Source organism: Phyllobates terribilis, unplaced genomic scaffold (assembly GCF_046119375.1).
Source record: "Phyllobates terribilis strain yellow unplaced genomic scaffold, ASM4611937v1 Scaffold_1__5_contigs__length_1240528914, whole genome shotgun sequence".
Taxonomy (NCBI): domain Eukaryota; kingdom Metazoa; phylum Chordata; class Amphibia; order Anura; family Dendrobatidae; genus Phyllobates; species Phyllobates terribilis.
In genome coordinates this window covers 1,152,920,983-1,152,933,777 of record NW_027362761.1, presented here as the reverse complement: position 1 = coordinate 1,152,933,777, position 12,795 = coordinate 1,152,920,983, and the positions used below count along the sequence as shown (strand labels likewise).

The 12,795-nt window shown below is 45.4% G+C and overlaps 1 protein-coding gene and 1 long non-coding RNA gene across 2 annotated transcripts in view; one reads left to right on the top strand and one right to left on the bottom strand.

Annotated features, from left to right (window-relative positions):
• Positions 1 to 12,795, top strand: part of CLNK (cytokine dependent hematopoietic cell linker) — a 256,280-nt gene that overhangs the window by 90,102 nt on the left and 153,383 nt on the right. The window contains exon 6 of the mRNA XM_073648560.1: positions 1,163 to 1,214. Coding sequence (XP_073504661.1) covers positions 1,163 to 1,214 — 52 coding nt within the window. The remainder of the gene's footprint in view (positions 1 to 1,162; positions 1,215 to 12,795) is intronic.
• The window catches only part of LOC141162440 (uncharacterized), a 119,874-nt gene continuing 107,733 nt past the window's right edge, over positions 655 to 12,795 (bottom strand). Inside the window, exon 4 of the long non-coding RNA XR_012250779.1 lies at positions 655 to 916. This is a non-coding gene — a long non-coding RNA (uncharacterized lncRNA). The remainder of the gene's footprint in view (positions 917 to 12,795) is intronic.

The following is a 12,795-nucleotide window of genomic DNA, read 5'->3' as shown; positions in this document are numbered from 1 at the left end:
GAGTTGAGCTACAATACTAGGCAGAGCTGAGGTACAATACTAGGCGGAGCTGAGCTACAATACTAGGCAGAGCTGAGCTACAATACTAGGCAGAGCTAAGCTACAATACTAGGCAGAGCTGAGCTACAATACTAGGCAGAGCTGAGCAACAATACTAAGCAGAGCTGAGCTACACTACTAGGCAGGGCTGAGCTACACTTGATGTGTTTTGTGCTTTGAATGGGTAATAAACAAGTCATGGAAAAACTCCTTTATTTATAATTTGCTTTGATTTTAAAACGAAACTCCATGAATTAATTTATTGAGGCGAGTTTACATAAGGCTTGTGGCAACGGTACATTTATTCATCTGGGTAAACGTCATTGTGCGGAGAGGGGAAGGATGTGAGCTGTCAAATTGTAAATGGTGGATTCTGTGTTATCTACTGTATATGGAGGTATCACATTTCATTGTAATTCCTGCCTGTGATGAACATGAGACTGCTGAAAAGTTGTCTTTGCAGGACAGGAAGTGTGAATCTAGTATTAGTCTTAGTGGATAATTGCAAGATTTGGATTTTTTTTGGGATAATTAAAAAAAATGAACTATAACAACTAATTGAAACAATAGATCGTTTTCATTTTCATTTTCTTCCATCCAGAGGGTTATTCCCATCTTCATTAATGTGTATTGCTGGATAGTGCTTGTATTTCTTTTGCTGGTATTTACAAAGAAAATTTGCAGCCGGTCTTGAGATATTAACACTTTTCTTCACAATTTGTGGACTAGGAAACCGACCACCACTGAAAGCTGGCCGGGATTAGTAGGCTAAAGCGTGCTTCAGTGATCCTGGTCAGGTACAAGCTTAACAGAAAAAGTATGTAAGCATTGTGTGTTCTGCTGTCTAGAATCTATGGTCGGTCTCCAAGGCAACGAACTGTAAACGAAAGAAAGAAAGTGTTAATATCTCAGAAACTGATGAAAATGTTAACAAACAGTAAAATGAAAAATTGCTTGTATTTACAAGTGCTATCTGACTAAACTCCTCTATGAAGATAGGAATAACCCTTTAAGTAAAGTTAAAAAAAAACATCACTGAAGAAACTGAAATGTTATGAAAGCCACTACCTATAAGTATTGTTTGACTGCAGGTCTACTTTACTATTATATTATTATCTTTCAGTTTCCTTTACAGATGCAAAAATCTAATTTGAAGGAGACAAGATCAGTCAGAGGTATTAAACCATTCATTATTTCGATATATTATCCATTTTATGTATAAAAAGTCTTTTTAATAGGATTTAAAAATCCTTATCCAAGGATGTCTTAGAAGGGAATTATCCTTCTTCTGCAATTCCTCCATCTCAAGGAAAGGACCACAGTCTCCAAATCAGGTTGGGTGGAGAGGTTATGCCTTAATGCTGTGTGCTCTGCCAGTCCACCCCTTAATGTACCCGGGAACGGTCACTAAACAGTGTACAGAGCTCTGTTGTTCAATTCCATATAATTTTTACATCAGGCCACTGCGATCCCCGGGAGACTCAGAGCTGAAACCTCTGGAATGGTGCCGGCATGGGAGGTGAGTGTAGGTGTTATTATTTTACTATATTGAAACATAGGGATTGAAAAGGGGTTGTCTGAGTAGTGGACAACCCCTTCAACCTCTTTCTGGCCTAAGGCATACTAATACGTATCTGTGCCCTGGCCCTTATGGGCCAGATACGTATTAGTACGCCCTGGCGATTTCACCCGCACACAGGCTGTTATAGCTCTTACAGAAGTTATAGCTCTCAGAATAAAGCGATTTAAAAAAAAATATTTTTTCTATAAAATTGGTTTTATTGTGTAAAAGCACCAAAACATAAAAAAATATAAATGTGGTACTGCTGTAAACACACTGACCCGAAGAATAAAGCTGCCTTATCAATTTTACCACACGCGGAACGGCATAAAAAAAAAATCTTGAATTTTTTTGTTTATTCAGCCTCCCAAAAATTGGAATAGAAAGCGATCAAAAAATGTCACGTGCCTCAAAATGGCACCAATAAAAACATCAACTCGTCCCGCAAAAGACAAGCCATCAAATGACTCTGTCGGCCGAAATATGGAAAAATTATAGTTCTCAAAATATGGAGATGCAAAAACTAGTCTTTGCAAAAAAAAGCGTCTTTTAGTGTATGACAGTTGTGACTCATAAAAACCCGATATAAATCTAGCATCGCTGTAATCGCACCGACCCAAAGAATAAAGTCGTCTAATCACTTATACCGCACGAGGAAAGACGTAAGAAATAAACTCTAGGGTTAGGGTTGTGCTAGGGTTAGGGTTGTTCTGGGGGTTAGGGTTGTGCTAGGGTTAGGATTATGCTAGGGTTAGGGTTGTGCTAGGGCTAGAATTGTGCTACGGTTAGGGTGTGCTAGGGTTGGCGTTGTGCTAGGGTTAGGGTTATGCTAGGGTTAGGGTTGTGCTAGGGTTAGGGTTACACTAGGGTTAGGGTTGTGCTAGGGGTAGGGTTGTGCTAGGGTTGTGTTGGGGTTGGGATTTTTTCAAAAGTAAAGAAAAAAAAATGACGATATGGAGACTAGTGTTGAGCGCAAGTGCTCGCTACTTGAGTTTGCATCGGGTGCTTGGGTATGCACCGAGTATCGCGGGTGCTCAAGTGACATGCTCGAGTCTCCACTCCATATGCTTCATGGCCAAAAAAACCTCGCGGGGATTGCCTGCCATGCATGAGTGATCCTCGCATATTTTGTTCGGGGTGTCTAACAACCATGAAACATGCGGGGCGGGAACTCAAGCATGTCACTCGAGCACCCGCGATACATGGTGCATACCTGAGCACCCGATGCAAGCTCAAGTAGCGACCACTTGCGCTCAAGACTAATGACAACTTATTCAATATGATGACCTAATGTTATCAATTTCTATGTCGTACATCTCGGTTCAAAATGTTCACTATACCCCTTGATAAAATCCTTGAAGTGTCTAGTTTCCAAAATGGGGTCATTTGTGGGAGGTTTCCACTATTTAGGTACATCAGGGGGCTCTCCAAACGTGATATGGCATCCGAATCTCAATTCCAGCCAATTTTGTGTTCAAAAGCCACATAGTGCTCCTTCCCTTCTGAACCCTGCCATGCACCCAAACACTATATTTTCCCTGCATATGGGGTATCGGTGTACTCACAAGAAATTGCATTAAAGTTTTGGGGTCCATTTTCTCCTCTTACTATTGTGAAATAAAAAATTTGGGGCTAAAACATCATTTTTATGGAAAAAGTTTTTTTTTATTTTCACAGCTCCATGTTACAAACTTCTGTGAAGCACCTGGGGGTTCAGGGTGCTCACTACACATCTAGATAAGTTCCCTGAGTGGTCTAGTTTCCAAACTGGTGTCACTTGTGGGGGGTTTACACTGTTTAGGCACATCAGGGGCTCTCCAAATGCGACATGGCGTCCGCTAATTATTCAAACAAATTTTACTTTCAAAAAGTCAAATGGCGCTCCTTCACTTCCGAACCCTGCTGTATGCCCAAACAATGGTTTTCTCTCACATATGGGGTATCGGCTTACTCAGGAGAAATTGCGCCATACCATTTGTTGTGCAATTTCTCCTGTTACCCTTATGAAAATGCAAAATTGGGGGCTGAAAAACATTTTTGTGAGAAAAATGTGAAAATTTTATATTTACGGCTCAATGTTATAAACTTCTGTGAACCACCTGGAGGCTCAGGGTGCTCAGGGTGCTCATCACACATCTAGATAAGTTCCCTGAGGGGTCTAGTTTACAAAATGGTGTCACTTGTGGGGGGTTTCCACTGTTTAGGCACATCAGAGGCTCTTCAAATGCAACATGGTGTCCGCTAATTATTCAAGCAAATTTTACATTCAAAAAGTCAATTGGCACTCTTTCCCTTCCAAACCCTGCCATGCGCCCAAACAGTGGTTTTCCCCCACATATGGGGTATCGACGTGCTCAACAGAAATTGCACAACAAATTTTGATGTCCATTTTTTCCTGTTACCCTTGCAAAAAGAAAAAAATTGGGGTCTAAAGAAACATTTTTGTGAAAAAAGTTAAATGTTCATTTTTTTCTTCCACTTTTCAAAAATTCCTGTGAAGCACCTGATGGGTTAATAAACTTCTTGAATGTGGTTTTGAGCACCTGGGGGGTGCAGTTTTTAGAATGGTGTCACTTTGGGGTATTTTCTGTCATATAGGCCCCTCAGAGTCACTTCAAATGTGATGTGGTCCCTAAAAAAATGTTGTTGGAAAAATGAGAAATTGCTGGTCAACTTTTAACTCTTATAACTTCCTAACTAAAAAAAAAATTGGTTACAAAATTGTGCTGATGTAAAGTAGACATGTGAGAAATGTTATTTATTAACTATTTGTGTGACATATCTCTCTGATTTAAGAGCATTAAAATTCAAAGTGTGAAAATTGCAACATTTTCTAAATTTTCTCCAAATTTCCGTTTTTTTTCACAAATAAACGCAAGTCATATCGAATACATTTTACCACTATCATGAAGTACAATATGTCACGAAAAAACATTCTCAGAATCAGTGGGATCCGTTGAAGCGTTCCAAAGATATTACCTCATAAAGTGACACTGGTCAGAATTGTAAAAATTTGCCTGGTCATTAATGTGCAAACCACCCTAGGAGGTAAAGGGGTTAAATGGTCAATAATCCATTTACTACATTAAACTGATGTAAATTAGGTTTAGAATAAAAAAAGAAACCAGCAACCATCCAAGAAACTTACAATGATCTAAACTAACAAAAGGAGTAATACTGAACTTACCACTCCCCTGCTGCTCATATACTATTTCTAGTGATGAGTGAGCATACTCGCAAGTACTTGGTACTCGCCCGAGGATCTCCGTACTCGGGATGCTCGGAGCTCGCCGAGTACTTGCAAGATGCTCGGGCGGATGCTTGGGTCCCCTCCCTGCATGTTTGGCGCTCTTTAGAGCGCTAATCAACATGCAGGAATTGCTTGCCACTCACTGTAATGCCGCAGCCATGTTGGTTGTGGCATTACAGTGATTGGCTGGCCGCACAGCGTCATCTGGTCTATATCATACCTGGCGCCGCTGTGCTCATCAGTCTGCTCCGCAATCAGGCAGTGTAGGGAGAGGTGCTGCTGAGCTAGGGAGAGATTTGCTTGTGTATTAGGTATTGTAGGGAGAAAACAAGTACATTACACATATCCATCTCAACAAACAGTCCTTCTGAGGACGAATCCATCTGTAGAGATATCAGGCAGGCAGTGTATATAGCAGACTGCAGTGCATATAGCACAAGAGGCTCCATTCCAGTTCTGCCTTCTGCTGCTGTTAGACATTTCTAGACAAAGGCCCAGGTCTCAGGGGCCACGAATAATTTTGTTGGGATCTTAATCCTTATTATTTGCTTAAAAAGTAATCCAGAGAATACATTTTTTCTGAGCAATTTGCTTGTTGGCACTGCAGAATATAGCCAGGTCCTTTCCATACTACAGCGCTAAAAATCCAGCTATTTAAAACTGTGGTTTGTCCGTCACACGGATCACAAATACGTTTTCTGTAAATTCAGCCATTTCTGGCCTCCATTCTAATTTATTTTCAATGTGTCAGCAAAGTTTTTGACACCGGCTTGCTTTTCAAAATAGTTACTTACAGGCCAGGTATTTAAAACTGAGATTTATCCGTCACAAGGATTTCATATAACTTCGCTCCAAATTCAGCCATTTGTAGTGAACGTGGAACATCTTGCCCTACATATAAAATGGGCAAGGTGCATGGCAAGGGACAGGGAACTGGACGTGATGGTGACGGTGCATGCAGAGGCCGAGGCCGTGGGCAAGCTGAAATTGTGCCACAACAAACACCCACATCTTCTCGCCCGACCTTCCTGTCCCAATTCCTAGGGGACCGCAGAACACCACTATTGAACCCAGAGCAGTATCAAAAGGTTGCTGGTTTGATAGCGGATAATGCTTCCAGTCACTTTGCCACCACCACCCTGTCTTCCACTCGGTCAAGTCTCAGTAGCCGTGAATCTGGACTGCATATTCCTCACCCTGATCCTCCTTCCTCCCACCATGCCGAGTGCCCGGAGACAACTAATCCCACACTTCGACACTCCGAAGAGCTGTTCATTTTTCCATTTATAGATTCGGGCCTCTCGCCCGGTCTACTTGAAGCGGGGCAAGAGGAGATCGCATGTAGCGATGCCCAAATATTTAAGCAGCCACGGTCACACGAAGGTCACGGTGGGAAAGTGTCACAAGAGGTGGACTATGATGAGATACAATTGCCAGAAAGTCAGGAGGAGGACCAGGGTGCAGAAGTGGAAGACGAGGTGGTGGATGATATAGTAAGTGACCCAACCTGGCAGGAGGACATGCAGAGGAAGGACGGCAGCACACACGGGGAGGGAGGAAGAGCACCCCAACAGGCAGGGAGAAGCAGTGTGCTGACAGCAGACAGAAGGCAGGCAACCGTTCCCCGTAACACCAACACAATGGAAGTTGCCAGTACAACTGTTAGGTCTTCCTGAGTCTGATTGATTTTTAAAGACTCTGCCGATAACCCGAAAAAGGCCATTTGCACCACCTGCCAGGCCAGCATCAGCAGGGGTGGCAAAACGACCAGCCTGACCACCACCAGCATGATCAGGCACATGGCAGCAAAGCACCCGACTTCGTGGGCCGAACCCTAGGGACTAGGAACAGTGCCTGCGGGTGGCACCACTGCTTTTTCCGCTGTTATGCATGCAAGCCAATCCCTTGTCCATGGTGCATGCGAAGATGCCTCGTGCCCTGCACCTGTCACTGCACACTCTCAAGTAGAAGCATCAGGAAGCATGTCCACGTCCTTGTCCTACCGCAGCGTACAGTTGTCCATACCCAGTCCTTGGAACGCAAGTGCAATTACACAGCCAACGCCCCACAGGCCACACTACTAAATTCCCACATTTCACGAATGCTTGCGCTCAAAATGTTGCCTTTTAGGCTGGTGGAGACGGAAGCATTCCACAACCTCATGGTGGCCATCCCTTGGCACTCAGTCCCCAGTCGCCACTATTTCTCCCGGTGTGCCATCCCCACATTACACAAGCACGTGTCCCAAAACATTAGCCGTGCCCTCAACAACGAGGTTGCCAGGAAAGTCTACCTAACCACGGACATGTGGACAAGTGCTTGTGGACAGGGAGGGTACATCTCCCTGACGGCACACTGGTTTAACATAGTGGAAGCTGGGACCCAGTTGGACCTTGGGACGGAACATGTCCTCCCCACGCCAAGGATTGCGAGCCCTAGGTCAATCAGGGTTGCCCCCACAGTCTACAGCTCCTGCAACTCATCCTCCTCAGCCTCCTCCTCCACTTCAACCTCCATCTCCAAAATGACCACATCAGTCACAAGCTGGAAGCACTGCAGCAATGCGTCGGCCAAGCAGCAACAGGCTGTGCTGAAGCTAATATGGTTAGGTGACAAACTGCACAATGCTGAAGAGTTGTGGACAGCTCTGAAAGAGCAGGCAGATATTTGGCTCACACTGCTGAACCTACAGCCAGGCATGGTCGTGTGTGACAATGGCCAGAACCAGGTGGCGGCTCTGGAGGCGAGGCGAGCTCACATACGTACCATGCCTGGCCCATGTGCTTAACCTCATGGTTCAGTGGCTTCTCAAATCCTACCCGGGGCTGCCGGATCTTGTCAAAGTACGCTGCCTGTGTGCCCATTTTAGAAAGTCACCTACATCTTCCGCCACCCTTCGCCGTGTTTCAGCAGCGATTGCAGCTTCCGGCTCACAGACTGGTGTGTGTTATCCCCACGCGTTGGACTCTACACTGCAGATTTTTAGAAGGATTTGTGAGCAGAAGAGGGCAGTTGTTGAGTACCAGCATCAACAAGGCCGTCGGTATTCAGTTCAGACTCTACACATAAGACCTCAGGAGTGGACATGGATGTCAGACATGTGTACCATCCTCCAAAACTTTGAGGACTCCACCAAGATGGTGAGCGGTGATGACACCATAATTAGCGTCACCATCCCGCTTCTCTGTCTTCTGAAGCGCTCTCTGCTCACAATCAAAGAGGATGCATTGCAGGTGGAGCATGATGAAATGGAGCAAGGAACCATACAGTGAGATTACACACAGCCCAGCCTCATCTCATACCAACGTGGATTGGGTGACAATGAGAAAGAGGAGGAGGAAGAACAGGAGCTAATTTCATGCGCAACAGACGGTACTATCTGCACAACTGCCATACTGTCGGTTCAGCGTGGATGGCCTGAGGACAGAGAGGAGGAGGAGGAGAGCATGGTCAGTCGACCTCTTGGTGAAGACACGGAAGTCTTGCCTGTCAGCAGTCTGGCACGCATGGCTGACTTTATGTTACGCTGCCTTTCCCATGACCCTCGCATTCTCAAAATTTTGGGTGATAGTCATTACTGGTTGGTAACACTTCTAGACCCACGCTACAAGGAGAACTTTATATCTCTTATTCCTGAGGCGGACAGGTCTACAAAAATGGGGCAGTACCAGAAGGCCCTTGTTGCGGAACTATTAAAAAAATTCCCATCTGAAAACGCTGGCAGCAGAGGGCACAGTTCGTTGGACAACCAAGGAGTACAGGCGAGAGAGACACAACTTCAATCCAGCAGAGGCAGGGGAACACTGTCAAAGTTACGGGAGAATTTTCTCAGCCCCTCCCATCGCACAGGCCCTGAGGCGCGGGGTACTCTCACAAGGAGTGCAAAGTTTGGGAAGATGCTGAGGGAGTACCTTGCCGACCGTACCAACGTCCTCCGTGATTCCTCTGTGACTTATAATTATTGGGTATTCAAGCTGGATACGTGGAATGAACTGTCTTTCTACATCTTGGAGTTCCTGGACTGCCCTGCCGCTAGCGTTTTATCAGAGCGGGTTTTTAGTGCCGCTAGTGGAATTATAACTGATAAGCGCATCCGCCTGTCAACTGAAAATGCTGACAGGCTGACTCTTATAAAAATGAACAAGGGCTGGATTGGGCCAGACTTCTCAACACCACCGAATGATAGCAGCGTAACATAAACTCAAATCCAGTGTCTTTTCTTGGGAGGTGTATTTCCATGCACCTTTTCACACACACACATGGGTATGCACTTCCTGATTTTGGCTATTTGCTCTTGTCCTTTTCCTTCTCATCATCCTCCACCACCATATCACCAGGGTGACCGTGGTCCATGATGCAACACCCACATAATTTTTTTAAAGAGTGTTTATGATGCCCGTAAAAAAAATTTTTTATACAGTATGTTCATGTATACCCCCAGGGGTAAATGTTTGTCAGCCCATACACTTAGTGCATGGGCATTACAAGTATAGGAGACCCGCTCCTTTCAAATGGGAAAATTTTTTATGAGGCCCTCCTCCACGTCTCTTCCAAGGGGCATTGGAGTGCCTCCCAATTTTTGTCAGCCCTTGCATTCACTTCATAGGCCAACACTATGGGAGACCCTCTTCCTAATAATGGGAACGGTTTTTCAAGAGGCCCTCTGCGTCTCTTCCAAGGGACATTGGAGTACCTCCAAATTTTTGGCAACCCTTGCATTCACTGCATAGGCAAACACAATGGGAGACCCACTTCCTAATAATGGGAACATTGTTTTCAGGAGGCCCTCTGACCTTCACGTCTCTTCCAAGGGGCATTGAACTGCCTCCAAATTTTTGGCAACCCTTGCATTCAATGCATAGGCAAACACAATGGGAGACCCACTTCCTAATAATGGGAACATTGTTTTCAGGAAGCCCTCCTCTAAGTCTCTTCAAAGGAGTATTGGGGTGCATCCAAATTTTCAAAGTGGTATTGGGGTGCATCCAAATTTTTGGCAGCCCTGCCACTCACTGCATATGCAATAACAGTATAGGAGACCCACTCTTTAGTAATGGGAACAATAAAACATAGCCGGCTGATGGCTCTCTAAGAATAGTGAGGGCCAACTGCTGGCCCTTTAAGAATAGTAAAGGCCATCTCATGGCCCTATAAAAATAGGCTTTATGACTTTCAGAGTCCTTCCTTCATAAATGAAACACGATGTGTCTGATGATACCTCACACACCACATGGCTAGGTAAGGTTGTAAAATGTTAAATGACATTTCCTGGTGAATACATTTGTCACAGTTGAAACCAATGCAAAAGTGCAAAAATGCATCAAAAACGCTAAGTGTGAACATAGTCCAAGGTGTGGAAGAGTATTTTTGTTTTTTGTTATTTATTTTACTTTATATACAAGTTATTACCCTGGAAAGGATGTTCCTTAACATATTTCCCAGGAAAATCCATTTTGGTTTCGTTTTTTGTATGTTTTATTGTGAGTCCATAAAAGTGGCGTAATACCTCTGACAATGTTGTTGACAGAAGTGACCTGGGAGTCAGAAATGCTTCCAGGGGTCTTCCCCATGCTGTTCCCATGTCATTTGAGCACTGTTCCCATCGATTTGGGCAATTTTTAGGCCCTCTGCTGACCGCCAGGGGGAGCAGCCTGAAGAATGCTCGAGTTTCCCATAGACTTACATTCGGCTCGTTGCTCGGGTCGAGCACCCGAGTTTTCCAATGTGCTCGACCTGAGCATCGAGCACCCGAGCATTTTAGTGCTCGCCCATCACTAACTATTTCTTCCTTGGTTCCCTTCAGTCTCCCTTCAGTCTAACTTTACCGACCTCCAGTGTTAGGGTGCTTTCACATTAATAATAATAATAATAATGTTTATTTTTATATAGCGCCAACATATCCTACAGCGCTTTACATACATTATCATCGTTGTCCCCATTGGGCTCACAATCTACATTCCCGATCAGTATGTCTTTGGAGTGTGGAAGGAAGCCGGAGGAAATCCACGCAAACACGGGGAGAACATACAAACTCCTTACAGATGTTGTCCTTGGTGGGATTTGAATCCAGGACCATAGCGCTGCAAGGCTGCAGTGCTAACCACTGAGCCACCATGCTGCCTCTATTTCTTGCATTTAGGGACACACTTGGTGGTCCCCTCGGGGCATACGTCCAAACCTCTCCATAAAATGGGATTTGGATGTATCCTCTTAAGAGGCTATAGACTATAATGGTGCCGGGAAAGCGAACATGCGCTCTGACGTGCATCATGTTCGGGAATGTATACCTGCAGGAGGTGGACACTCGTAAGCAGTAGTGTTGAGCTAGCACTAAAATGCTCGGGTGCTCGAAGCTCGGGCCGAGCTCACCGTGATACTCGGGTGCTCGACCCGAGCAACGAGCCCAATGTTAGTCTATGGGAGACCCGAGCATTTTTGCGGCAGCACCCCCGGCAGTCTTTTAAAAGCCTAACTAGTGCCCAAAACAATAGTAACAGTACTCAAATGACTTGGGGACAGCATGGGGATCTCCCCAGGAAGCATTTCTGACCCCCAGGTCACTGCTGTCAACAATGTGGTCAGAGGTATTAAGCCACTTTTAGGGGCTCACAATAAAACGTTCAAAAACGAAACTGAAACTGCTTTCCTGTGAAATATGTTAAGGAAGTTCCTTTCCAGGGTAAAGACTTGTGTATAAGGTAAAATAAATAACAAAAAAAAAAATACTCCTCCACACCTTGGGCTATGTTCACAAGTAGCATTTTTTATGCGTTTTTGCACTTTTGTATTGCTTTCAACCGTGACAAATGCATTCACCGGGAAATGTCATTTTAACATTTTACAATCTTATCTGGCCATGTGCTGTGTGACACATGCATACAGTGCTGAAAAGACATGGGTACAGCATGGGGAAGACCCCTGGAAGCATCTCTGACACCCAGGTCACTGCCTAAAAGTGTGCCCATCATAAGTGATCCTTGCCGCATCAGAAGATGCAGACTTGCAACTATCCCCGTGCAAGTCCTTGTCCCAGGGCAGTGTTCAATTGTACCCCCCCCATTCCTTGCAATGCAAGTGCAAATATGCAGTCAACCAACCACCCACCCAACCCCAGGCTGCAATACCATACAGCTAGCTTTCACTTGAAATGGGGCCTTTTAGTTTGGAGGAGGCCGAAGCTGGCCACTACCTCATGGCTGCTTCGGCAGCGAGGTATCCATACTCAGTCCCCAGCCGCCTGGCGGCCAGGTGTCCACGCTCGGTCCCCAGCCTCCAGGGGGCGGCCAGGTGTCCATACTCGGTCCCCAGCTGCCCCGTGGCCGGGTGTCCACACACGGTCCCCAGCCACCTGGGGGTGGCCGGGTGTCCATAAACGGTCCCCAGCCGCCCCTATTTCTCCTGTTACCTTCCCACACACTTTTCTTAGCCTGGCCTGCTTTAGGGCAGCATTGGACAAGCCCACCAGAGAACCAGACTCCTCCGGTGGGCCCTGGCTTCTCCATCAGGGGAGTTGAGAGTGCCAAGGTGAGGAGCATGATGATGATAGAAGTTAACATCTGCTTTTTTTTCTTTGGAATGCAAGCGCATGTATGTAGTAGCGGCTAGGCCTGAGGTGGTCAGCGTTTTGATGCATATCCTACCTCCTCCGAGGATTGCTGGATGTTTTCCTGCTACTATCCCAGTTCTATGACTCTCGTTAAAACAAAGCTTCAGGTGATAAATGATGGATGAGGTGGTGGCAAAGGAGAAAGAGCAGGAGGAACAGGGACCATTCACATCAATATCAGGCCAGTCAACCACACATGTCTTGTAGGATATGTTTCTGTACCAAAAGGAGCGGTTTGGCTACACAGTTATAGGGCATACAGTGAGTGCAATGTCTACCAAAAATTTAGAGGCACTCCAATGCCCCTTGGAAGTGACATGGAGGTCAGAGGGCCTTAAC